This window comes from Periplaneta americana, chromosome 17 (assembly GCF_040183065.1).
Source record: "Periplaneta americana isolate PAMFEO1 chromosome 17, P.americana_PAMFEO1_priV1, whole genome shotgun sequence".
In the NCBI taxonomy this organism is placed as follows: domain Eukaryota; kingdom Metazoa; phylum Arthropoda; class Insecta; order Blattodea; family Blattidae; genus Periplaneta; species Periplaneta americana.
This window is the reverse complement of record NC_091133.1, coordinates 6,129,626-6,143,042: the sequence shown is the minus strand read 5'-3', so window position 1 is coordinate 6,143,042 and position 13,417 is coordinate 6,129,626. Positions and strand designations below refer to the sequence as shown.

General features: G+C 38.0%; 1 protein-coding gene across 6 annotated transcripts in view; it reads right to left on the bottom strand.

Moving 5' to 3' along the window:
* LOC138692909 (zinc finger protein ZFP2-like) overlaps positions 1–13,417 on the bottom strand; it is a 126,962-nt gene that overhangs the window by 35,043 nt on the left and 78,502 nt on the right. The window contains exon 1 of one of the 6 annotated variants that reach the window (XM_069816249.1): positions 1,433–1,870. The exons of 3 other annotated variants lie outside the window; for them this stretch is intronic. In XM_069816249.1, the coding sequence (XP_069672350.1) occupies positions 1,433–1,523 (91 nt within the window). In that variant the 5' untranslated portion in view covers positions 1,524–1,870. Of the gene's footprint in view, positions 1–1,432; positions 1,871–2,912; positions 7,891–13,417 lie in introns of those variants that run through there. 2 more of the 6 variants (XM_069816248.1, XM_069816247.1) reach the window with 2 other exon arrangements.

The window sequence follows — 13,417 nt, the reverse complement described above, 5'->3', positions numbered from 1 at the left end:
CACTACATTTCACTTGACCAAATGTGTCAAGAGGAAGAACAATCTGTTTATATGCATCTCAAGTATGATTAATGTAATATGTAGCTAGTTGGCGATGTATGTAATGGAGGGAGAAAGAAGCTGGATACCCTACCCCATTAACTCCTGCTTAGTTGTCTCATAAGTGATGTTTTGCGTGTATCATTTGAGATTCATACCTGTCTTTGGATAATTGACTGAACAACAAAAGGGTAGTTTTCCCCATCCAAACTTTTGAGATTTCGTACACAAAACAAATATGCTATCTGTAAACGAAACATAAAGTTTTGTAAATATCTGTTAGATAGGAAGAGTTATTAATTCATTTCAGTTAGATTGTCCATCCATGCCAGTGTGCACTGACATTTTTGCTACACTCTTAGCATTGTTTCTAGTTTCTATTCTTTATTATTAAGTATGTCCAAAATAAATACAATCATTTAAAAATAAAAGGATATTTTGGTGTAATAACTCTGTAATCTATTCATAAATTCTCTGTTCATTAATTTTTTAATTACAACACAAGTCATCCTTCAACTTGTTTTAGTTTTTACTCGTGTGTTTTTCTTAATACGAGTGAACTCAAATCTAGGGTTATTCACTCTTCTTAATCCACAGATATATATTTCATTCCCAACTTTAGGGTCAATTTCACATCCTTTACCTCTAAAAGAACTAAATGTACGCTCTACATGCCCGGACTTCTTAGGGGCTGAACACTGATATGATCCAAAGTGTAGTTAATCATACATGGAAGTGTCTACTATATGGACAGCTCAAAATCAACATTCAGTTGTCATGAGGGCACATTTAAAGGTAATTGTGGAGATCCACTCCACCATCAATTTTCGATTTCTTTTTTCTGAGAACCCCATTTTGTAAAATAACTTAGGACAAAATGTGGCGTGATGACCTAATCTAGCCCAAATTTCGAGTTAGGGATCAATCTCTCTTACTTAAATAGTTCGATGCATTGCATCTTAAGTCGAAATTTAGGTTAAGTTATGTTAGGTTAGGTCATCTTCACTTCTTTGTCTAAATTCTTTTGAAAAAGCAGGTAAAAATTAGGGTTCTTAGAAAAAAAATCGAAAATTTGTGGATCTCCAAAATCACCAAATATTAAATTTGTCACACGAGAGAATTACACTATATTTCAACGATCTGCAAAATTTCTGGGTGAACGGTTACCTTCCTTTCCCTCTTCCTCCAAAATTTCAATCTTGTGCGCACAAAATAAATTATTGGCAATGAAAAGTGCAACAAATAATACATCAACCGTACAAAGCATTATGAATGGTAAAATTATGATGTGGAAATGCTCGTACAGTAAGAGGATAAACAAGACTTCAGTGATAAGGGTATCCAATGATAACTACACCCAAGACAAAAACTAGCAACATTCAGGGATACGTACTTGCTTTTTTGAAGTAGCCTATTACAATAAAAATGAACCCCAAATTAGTGATTCTCTCACTTTCCACTTCCGATATTGATACAGTATTCATGTGGACGAACAGCGTTCAGTACCATCAAAGGAGCCGTGAACAAAGATTCCAAACCAACGAGTTAGAAAGAAAAAGATATAGAGTGGTCATTGCGCCGCCATGTTTGAAGAAAATTGAACGACCGTCGGTAATGAACTTATGCGCCCAAAACAAAGTGGGCGTGGTGATAACTGACATTAGAATCATCAGCTGTCTTAATTTCGTTTGCATAAATCAGTTAAACTGAAGTGGAAAAACCTAGTATTTCGTCAAATACGTGCTAGGAATTTAATCTAAACTTATGTCAGCTAAATTTAAAACACTTGAGCTATTCCTAGAAGGAATGCTTAAAAGAATAACCTAAGCAAATTTGTCATGTAGTATGACAAGAAGTCCTAGCAAATATACTGAAGAAAATGTTAATATTCCTAGGTTCGCTTAAATGCGACCTGCAAGATTGCCTATAAAATGAACGAGTATGATTCGGATGATTTTATTAAATTGTTTTCCCAGTCTCTCTACACGTTGCAAAACTATTTACTATACCATAAGATATAGAATGAAAGTAGGTCCTATCTGTAGTAAACAACCTTTACCTCCAAGCTTGTAACGTGGGTGAAACATGACAAAACACGATTTCAGTTTTTTTGTTACAGTAAAGTATAATTATTATCGAAATGTGAACGTGAGGCCAACAGCCGGCTGGTCTGTCTGAGCCTTACAAGGGCTGTGGCACCACAGATAATTATTAGTGTATCATTGAGCACCCACGTACAATAATGGGGTAAGTAGTTACGAAATATATTCATATTTACCCCATTATTGCACGTGGGTGCTCAATTATGTTCTTTCATGTCCTTCCAGTCAAAATACTAACAACAATACGACCTACCCCAGAGTTTTGCGTTATTTTGGATGCGAGTGTCGAAATACAATTTTAATATTTGATTGCTATTACTAGGTTTGAGACGGAATTGCAGCGGTTTTATCCATATTTAGTTTAACTTTATTACTAGTGAATCATTTATTTGATTAATCGTTTGTCTTCGAAATAGGCCTAACTTCTTATAAGCTACAGCTCATCGTCGTCTTGTATAAGCGGTAAGGACAGAAGGAGCAGAAATAAAGGATGCCGGTGTCGAAATACAGTTTTAATATTGTATTGCTATTTGTTTTTCACTGGGTCTGAAACGGAATTTTATTGGTTTTATCCGTATTTAGTTTAAGTACATTACCAGTGAACCATTTATTTTGTTTATGCCGGGCGTTGTTACACATTTATGCATGAAAAAAATGCTGCTAATTAACAAAACTATGGACGTAACTTCATAAAATTTACATGAAATATGATATATCAGTTGTCTTTTTCCTTTTGACATTGCAGTTATATGCAGCACACACAACAGGCATGTTTTTTCTTCTTTTTTTTGTGCTTATTACCTCCGTTATACAACATTGTAAGCAGACGAATGTTTACAAAGGTGGGCGCTTAGCTCAGATCTGCCGTATTTCGCGGTGGCACCGCAAAGAGCGCTGTACAGGACAACATGGCCACTCTATAGTCTTCTCTTTCTAACTCTTTGTTCCAAACAAACGATTTGGAACATAGATTTACTACAGTGTTGCCAATTCAGCGGTTTTCCCGTTAAATCTAGCTATTTTGGATAACCGTCTCGCGGGTACAATTATATTATCCCGCTTAGCGGGAATACTAGCGATTTTTCATCTTAAAGGTTTCTGAAATGAAATCTATATTAGCGTTACCGGTATTGTTGTTTTGCAAGTTTAATACTGGTCGATTCTAATAATCGGGCAGTAATAAAATGTAAGTGCGGTGGCATTCTAATCAAACGTTAAAAATGGAACATCTGCTGCCGCCGTGCACTAGTACTTCACATGATCAACAAAGACTGTAATATAATATATAGAGATTACAGACAGATTAAATCCAATTGCTTACAGAATATTATTTGTGTAAGACTTGTACCGTGAGCAGTGTTAACTATTACTCGTTTTATAAATATACCGCTACAAAATTGTTAAACATTTCTCTGTGCTATTTATCCGTAGGCTAAATAATTGAGATATGGGGCCTCAATATCAGAAACGATTTCGTGAAGAGTGGCTACGTGAAGTGCAACTTAAAGACAAACAATTGAATTCTGGAGTGAAGTAGCCAGTTATAGGGACGCATCTAATATAAATCCTTTTCAAGAGTTGGTTGAACTTATTGTCTTTTCTTGGTCTAATGCTCAAGTGGAGAGAATATTTAGTAAGATGAATGTCGTGAAGTCTACAAAAATTGATGAGGACAAAATTAATTAATGTAATTCTGACAATATGTGCAGGTCTGGGTCATGTGAACAAGTATTGCAAGAATTATCAGGTACCACCAGAGGTTTCGGATTTTTTTTTATTTTATTGGGTTATTTTACGACGGTGTATCAACATCTAGGTTATTTAGCGTCTGAATGAAATGAAGGTGATAATGCCGGTGAAATGAGTCCGGGGTCCAGCACCGAAAGTACCCAGCATTTGCTCGTATTGGGTTGAGGGAAAACCCCGGAAAAAACCTCAACCAGGTAACTTTCCCCGACCGGGATTCGAACCCGGGCCACCTGGTTTCGCGGCCAGACGCGCTGACCGTTACTCCACAGGTGTGGACGAGGTTTTGGAGAAAATAGTACCTTGACTACGTACAGAAATGAAAGTGGGCAGGCTAGGAATAACTTACTCTACCCCAGGGACCTCACAGTCACAGCATTATATTCCTGCGTTAGAAGATTCAGATGGAGATGATCCGGAGGAGCTGCTAATTTGAGTGCGTGATTTTTAAATTACATGCTTCATATGAATACTAATTGCATGCATATAAAATTGAATGCCTTACATTATGCCGAAACGAAAGCTTTATTAATCAGCATCTACAAAAGTTAAACTTGTGCACTATACCACTGATTATTATTATTATTATTATTATTATTATTATTATTATTATTATTATTATTATTATTGTAAACGTTACTTATATACCTGAAACTATATGACATTGCTAAAATACCTTGCAAATACCTTAGATTTATAGTATGAAATACAGAAAATTAGATGTGTTTACTGGGACAGCTATATGTCCACTCTACTCGCCCCAAATACATACCTTACTTATATAATAAAATGGATGTGCATGAATGAAGAACACTGCCATATTTCGTGAATGTGACGTATTTGAGGAAGAAAATGTAGATAACAGACAAAGTTAAGAACATCAGGCAGGCAGCTCAGGAAGGAAGACTGGAGGAGGCAGCAGAAGGAATTGAAATGTGGATTAAAGATGCTACATCAATACGTGAAGGAAGGATAAGGAAAGGGAAGAGATGGTTTGATAAAGAGTGCTACGAAATGAGGAGGACAATCACAGCCCTCCACCAAGCCAGGAAGTCCAAGAACTGAATATAACACCATCAGAACAGAATACAAAGATCTACTAAAACAGAAAAAGAAGTTTTTTCTAGAAGAACAACACAATAAGCTAATAGAAGATACCGAAAAGGACCCCTATAGAGCCTTAATACCTGGGCAGCTCAGATTTCCTGAAGACATACCAATACGGACCTGGGAAATGCGCATGAGCGAAATAATATGCAGCAGAGAGACAAGACCGCAGAAGATCGGTAGAAAGGAGATTCAAAAGTGTGACTTATTTACAAAGCAAGAACTAAGACGGCCGACCATAAAGGCGAAAAACAACAGAGCACCTGGCCCAGATGGAATCCGGAAATGAGCACCTGAAGCAGTCTATGCAGTACCTCTTGCCAGTTTGGGTAGGGCTGCTAAATAAATGCCTGACAACAGGAGACATACCTGCAGAATGGAGGAAGCCCACCATAAAACTTTTATATAAAGGAAAAGGAAACACAAGTGATCTCAATGCTTACAGAGGTATAGCGTTGGAAACGGTAGGACTCAAGTTGTTAACAAGAACACTAACGATGCGATTAACTATATTTACCTGAGCAACAATTCGGATTTAGGCCAAAGAGATCTACGATAACAGCAGCAGGAAATCTCATTCCGGACATTCAGCAGACGCTGGAGGGTGCAAAGGGCAGCAAACTATATGTTGTGTTTGTGGATTATTCCAAAGCATTTGACATGATATTCCGCCAAACTGTGCTCCGAAAACTTGAATCGCTAGTGGAGATGAACTGGATGACAAGGCTCGTATCCAACATATTGGCAGAGAACTATGTACAAGTAGACGATAGCATGGGGAAGACAAATTGGATCGAACAAAAGAATGGTGTACTCCAAGGAGATCCCCTCAGCCCCTTCCTGTTCAACGTATTGACACACGATGTAGGACTGAAGATAAAGCAGAACACACAGACACGAATATATATTTATGCAGATGATATGGCTCTGGGGTCAGAAAGTATAGACGACCTGCAAAAAGCAATCGACAATCTGTCCAGTGGGCAATAGAAAATGAAGTCAAAATCAACGAGGATAAGACAGAACTTGTGCTATTCAGAAGAGATGGAAAAGTCTCCAAGAGAGATAAAGTGACATGCAATGGGAAAATTCCCCACATTAGAAGTCATTGCAAATACCTGGGGCTGATAATCCATACGACGGGGAAATCGTTCTCAATACATCTTAAGGACAGATTAATAGCGGCAGTTCGTGCAATCTATGATATTACATCTCCAACTCTGTTGTTGCTGAATACAGCTGAGGCTTTCCGAAGCGAAAGTGTGTCCTACACTCACGTATGGGCTAGAGCTTATATGGGATCATCTAACGTTAAGCCAAATGGAGGGTTTCAAGGCCAGGTTCCTGAAGAGGATAATGGGGATTTCAAAATTTGCACCATCGAGATTGACCTACATGCTAGCCCGAGAGACATATCTAGTGGAGGATCTGAGGATCAACCTGGTGCTGCCATCTACAGAGTGCTATGAGAAGCTGCTAGAAGAGTCGCGGAGGAAGAAGGATGAAATACGGGAGGAGTCTTACACTACTGAGGCAATGACGCGACGTGAGTGGACTGAGACAAATTTTCAGATGAGACACTTGGTAACAGGACTAGCTGTACATGGTTTCCATTTCAAAATGTGTGTGACAACAAGTTTTCATGACCCAAGGGATACATGCATGTGTAAACTGTGTGTTCAACCGTGTGACAGATATCATATCACGAGATGTCCAGCGAGAATATCCTCCATCAGTGAACTTGTAAATGGCACATAACTCAATGCACATTGTGCGAAATTTATTTCTGTTATTAATATATTATTCCATATCCACCGCCGGTAAAAGTGTGAAGTCTTAAACAATTCATATAATTTATCTCGCCCCTGTGTGTAGGCGTATATGCTCTCTTAGTCGATCCTTAAGGGGGAAACATTTTCCACATATATCACATTTGAAAGGTCTTTCGCCAGTATGAAGGATTTCATGGCGTCTCAGATGTCCAGGTACTGAAAAACACTTATCACATACATCACATTTAAATGGTCTCTCGCCTGTGTGTACGCGTGTATGTCTTGTGAGACCAGACGCTTCAGAAAAAGTCTTTCCGCATACATCGCATTTAAACTCTCTCTTCCCTGTGTGTAAGAGAGCGTGTTTTTTTAAGTTTCCCGATTGCGTAAAACAGCTTCCACAGACATCGCATTTGAATGGCCTTTCACCTGTGTGTGAGCGTGTATGTTGTTTTAAGTTTCCCCATTGCGTGAAACACATTCCACAGACATCGCATTTGAATGGCCTCTCGCCTGTGTGTGAGCGTGTATGTTCCTTTAAGCTTGCCGATTGCGTGAAACGCATTCCACAGACATCGCATTTGAATGGCCTTTCGCGTGTGTGTGACCGTGTATGTTGTTTTAAGTTTCCTGATTGCGTGAAACACATTCCACAGACTTCACATTTGAACGGCCTTTTGCTTATATGTGAGAGTGCATGTTGTTTCAAGTTTCCCGATTGCGTGAAACACGTTCCACAGACTTCACATTTGAATGTCATTTTGTCTGTGTGTGAGCATGTATGTTGTTTTAAGTTTCCCGATTGTGTGAAACAGATTCCACAAACATTGCATTTGTATGGCCCCTCCCCTGTGTGTATGCGGGAATGTTTTGATAGTTGTGCCAATACCGAGAAACCTTTTCCACAGACATCGCATTTCAATGACTTTTTGAAAGTATGAATTCGGACATGACCTTTTAGAGACTGCGGCGTTACAAAAACCTTGTTACATATATTACACTTGACAGAATCATGACCTATGTCACCAACAAGTATGTAACTGTCATTCTGTGTCAACTTGTGTTCGTCACGAGGAATCCCGTCGCATTCTGATGACTCGGTCTTCTCAACATTATCCGCAACACTGTAATGAAAAAGTGTCATTCTAAACAAGCTATTGTCATTGTCGCGAGATAAAAATACAGAGTGATTTATATAGAACTGACACATTTCTTTCATTAATTGTTTCAAAACGAATTGTGCTAGCGACAACTTATTATACCTTAAATGTAGAGGAATTTTGGGAGATTATTTACCTCTATAGCAAATTTTGTCTGGCGTTGTCAAATCCGGAGATCTCGGTGGCCACAGGTTCCTGGAAATTATTCGATCCTCTCATAACCCGATAAATGGAACCATGCTTCATCTGAGAACCATGTGATGGACAATATGGCAAAATTTTGCACAATGAATGTCTGAAACCAACAGAAGAATGTTCTGGAGTTTCGATTCCTTGTCACTAGATGCCCAGATGTTTATGTTTTATTCCTATTGTTGGCAGCTGTTTTCGACATTTTGTGTCTACGTACACATTAAATCAACGACTCTTCCTTGTGAAGCAATACTGGATTACGAATTCAATTACAGCTACTCAAAGGGCATACCAGAGAGAATTTGGTGTTCGCAATCTCCCAAAAGAAACACAATACTGGGACTGGTAAACAGATTGGAAACAACTGGATCTCTGGAGAGTGAAAAGGGCAAGCATCGTTCATCTAGGCTTACCACGGTTGTTGTTGACGTAAGAGCACGACTGGAGCAGTCACCCAAAAAATCATTAAGACGTTTGTCGCAGGAGACAGGGTACACCTACTCAATGTGTCAGAGAGCCTAAAGCCGTATAGGGTTACGGTTCTTCATCAGCTACAGGAACCAGATAAGGATAAAAGATTGAATTATTGTCGTTGGTTTCAGACGTTCATTGTGCAAAATCCTGCCATATTGTCCATCACATGGTTCACAGATGAAGCATGGTTCCATTTATCCGGTTATGTGACGACCGAATAATTTCCAGGAACCTGTGGCCACCGAGATCTCCGGATTTGACAACGCCAGACAACATTTGCTATAGAGGTAAATAATCTCCCAAAATTCCTCTACATTTTAGGTATAATAAGTTGTCGCTAGCACAATTCGTTTTGAAACAATTAATGAAAGAAATGTGTCAGTTCTATATAAATCACTCTGTATAAATGCATGTACATGAATATAGGGATATCAACATTCTATCATCAGATAATAATATATTTGGAGATGCAATGTGGAAAAAAATTTCAATTTGTAATATATTTGTTATCTGTATTATCTAGGACATAATTAATGTAACAGTAATCAGCATCAGTGACCTGCATGCAATGCATACCATGTCGGTTACACCATGCTTCACTGAGATCCTATAAATACTGAGTGACTGGATATACAGAGAACCAGCAGAAAGGAGCGACTCCAGACGTTTGAGATGGGCAGGGCATGTAGCACGTATAGGTGAATCCAGAAATGCATACAGAGCGTTAGTTGAGAGACCTGAGGGAAAAAGACGTTTGGGGAGACCGAGGCGTAGACGGAAGGATAATATCAAAATGGATTTGAAGTTGGATTTGTTGCTAGGGACTGGATTAATCTTCCTCAGGACAGGGATCGAGGGCGGGCTTATGTGAGGACTGCAACGAACCTACAAGTTGTCTAAAAATCATTTGTAAATAAGCAAGGAAGCTATTTTACATTTTATGTAGGTCCATGGTCAATAATGCATAATTTGTTAAATATTCCAAATGCTTAACAAAGATTGGTAACAGGATACGATTTTGATGGGGATAATTGTATTACCTCCTTTGTAGTAGTAAGTTATAAGAAAACATGGTAGCAGAACGATTAAAGGATATAGTACTTAGCAATCAGATGCAGAGAATTATTTCGAATGCTTAGAGGAAGTTGAGCTCAGGAACAGGATTTCGTTTTAACTTTACAAAATGTTTCGTTGTCACTGCTCTAGCAATGTCTGTGGTAGTTATTGAGTGAGAGGTTCAAACTGATATAGTCAAAATTGACCAAAGATTTGTAAATGCTGTAACATTTTCAGAATGTAATTAATAATAATAATAATAATAATAATAAAAATATTGTTTCGCTTATAAAACATTTGGGCTTATTCATGTTTAAACCAATTGTCAATTGCTCCTATGCTGTAACGTTAGATCTTGGTTTTCACTACATGTTTCATTTTACATATTATTTCTAATTTCCAGGACGTCTTATAAAAATCACTTATATCGTTTTATAGGGACTACGATCTACTGTAATGTTTCTATATCTGTCACTGCATCGACTTCATTTTTCAAATCAACAATTGTAACAGTTTGCAGGGTCTATACCTAACTCCATTTGGAGTTGTGAATCTTCCCAGTCCCTTGAACAATCTATATTGCATTCGTAATAATACTGAATGAAGCCAAATCAGCACTTTTTGGTTCGAATTGGTAACAAAAAATTACTTAGGTACTTCACTAAACAATAGCTTCAATTTTCTGTTTATTTCATTTCCCATGCCAACAATAGAAAAGGATCTGAAAAAGGAATTTCTGTGAAAATTAACCCTATTTATTTATGACTCAATCTATTTTATTTCTATATTGTGCTACTGTTGCTTCAGCTACTACTATTGCTGCTACACATAAATGGCGCCAGGATTTTTTATCTGGGGAGCAGAGATGGGGAGACACATCAGCTTGAGGGGGCTGTGTAAAAATTATTTTGACAAGTGTTAATGTTGTAATGAGGCAACTATTCTCGTTTAAGGATGCACTTATGGATGAATGTCGAATTGCTGTTAAGGTAAGCGTTCACTACATCGTATCGCACTGCTCATACGAATAGCACGCAACGGATATTTTAAGTGCAGTGCATTCACTGTAACGGCTTCACCTCATCACCTGATCAGATTCTCCTATCAGCTGTTTAAAACATGACGTCGTACGATATTGACATTACTGAAAACATAGGAGTTGAGGTTAGGTCTATTAATTACGTCTGTTAGCGAATAAGAATTTGTAATTGCTTCATGCGTCTTAATTGAAGAGAAAGAAACGAAAGAAATATTGGTTACATAACATATTTGCAAGAAATGACTTGATTACTGTAATGGGAACGCCTCAAATTATATAATTCTTCGCAATTTTCTACAAGCGAAATAAGTTTTCCGTCTGCCATTTTGGCACGACACTGAACATGCCACAACATAATAGTAACAGTTGACCAATTAAAATTGATTTATTAAAGAAGGACATGATCGCACGCATCGGAAAAGTTGCCCATCCGCGAAACGTGGACGGATTTGCCGATAGGCGATGCGTCCGATACGATGTAGTGAACGCGGTTACATAACAATTACAGCAAAGATAGTATTTTTCCGATCCGTGCGATTCGTCCGATGCGTGCGATACGATGTAGTTAACGCTTAACTTTAAGGGTCAATAAAGATCTAGTTTAGTTTATTACAGTACTGCAAAATGTTGCTGTCTCTATTACAAATTAAGGAAAGAATGACTGTCCATGGCGATAATTCTCGTGTTTACGAAATGTGATATTAACAACACTGAAGTTTGTAGTAATCAACTGAATTAGATATTGACATCACTCTTAAGAGCACTGTGACATTCATACTTTTTCCAGTGTACGCTTCAAATGTATTAATATTTCTTTACAATTGCGTTATCACGTTAAGGTACAAATGTATTTACGTATTTGGCTTCTAGTCCAATCATATGTACCGTAAACAGAAGAAAAATTGAGTGCCGACACTAATTTCGCTTCGAAATAAAGGTGGAAATTTATCGTGGAAGTGGTGGCCAATGGAGAGATTTGGGCAGCGGGATCATCCCGTCCGAGTGAAAGATTGAAGAGAGGGGCAGGACATATATTTTTAGTTTTTTACGACGCTGTATGAACAGCTAGGTTATTTAGCATCTCTATGATATGAAAGTGATATGCCGGTGAAATGAGTCTGGGGTCCAGCACCGTAAGTTACCCAGCATGTGCTCGTATTGGGTTGAGGGAAAACCCCGGAAAAAACCTGAACCGTGTAACTTGCCCCGACCAGGATTCGAACTCTGGCCACCTGGTTTCGCAGTCAGACGCGCTGACCATTACTCCACAGGTGTGGACACAGGACATATATGAAGAGGTGGATTCATAGGCGGAGTTAAGAGGGGTACTGCCCCCACAAACTTGTCTGAACTCTTTTTTTTTATTAACGTTAAAAATATTCAATTCAAAACATCTTTTTTCCTTTTGTTTATGATTCAGTTTCTGTGTTTAAATTCAGGAATTAATGTCCTCAGATCACGTGTCTGGACTATAATATTTATTTTAAATTTTTGACTGTACCAGATTTCTATACATCGTGTGAGGAATGGAAGCACTGTAATGTTTATTTTGTAACAGCGTGTACTCGTGTTAAAAGTCTGCAGGTGTTCAGGCCGCTACTTGGAGAAATATGAATAACATAATGCACAATGCAGAAAAAAGGAAAGTGATGACGGTATAATGTCTAAACATAAAGACGAGATTAAATACAATAATTAGAGTTTAAATTTCATATGATCTTCAGGAAAGCTTATTGTAAAAAGTTTCTGTTAGCACTGTTACGTAGTTTTATTGATATATATGCGTTTCTGTACCAGAGAGAAAAAGAGAGGGATTGCTTTAAATTATGTCCTATTATAATTTGTAGTAGATCTACGGTCTTACTAATAAACCGCGTATAGTTTTTATACGACTTATGCAGCGTTGAGGCACAAAACGTTACTAATAAACCATGCATAAGCAATGGATGTATAAACAATCTGTAACTATACAATGGGAATTGCTTTGCAGTAGTTATATACACGAAACCCCTTGTTTAAGCGTTGTATATAGAGAAAAAATGGCCGACCTCTAACAGCTGTTCGTATCGACTGTCGTTTTATGATGATGGATGCCTTGCAACCATAGAAGAACACACCAAAGAGCACAGAATAAGTAGGAAATTATTGCTGTAGCTTGTACTCTTTGTCCAAAATATAATGTGGTAATCGATCAGAGCCAGTTGTACTATCGATTCTTAACACGGCACACTAGAGCGCTCTACCGGATGCAATAGAGAATCTCAGATATTCTAACACCTTTCGTAATGAAGTAATGACGAAACTATGACGTAGCTGTGTTAACAGTTATACTGTTATACACGATGTATGTAGTGATTATTAGTAAGGAATTTACACACGACTTATAAACGAGCTACTCATTGTATAAGTATAAGACAGTTAAACGTCTGTATATAGAGTTTTTATTAGTAAGACTAGCTGTCTTCACGCCCTATACAACTCGGTCCAAAACATCGCGGATGTGGTTGTAACACTGTAAGAAATATGCCCCCCGAAAATACCTTTATTAAATGATCATATTCCGATATACTGTACTGTACCATGTCAAGCTATAATGGGGGGGGGGAGGAGGTAAATGATGTCCCCCATAACCCCGTTATATGGGAATTCTATGATTTTGCTTAGCCCCCCCCCCTGTACTAAGGCCTTTCTTTAAGATTTTAACTTGCTTTATTCACGTTTTAATTTATC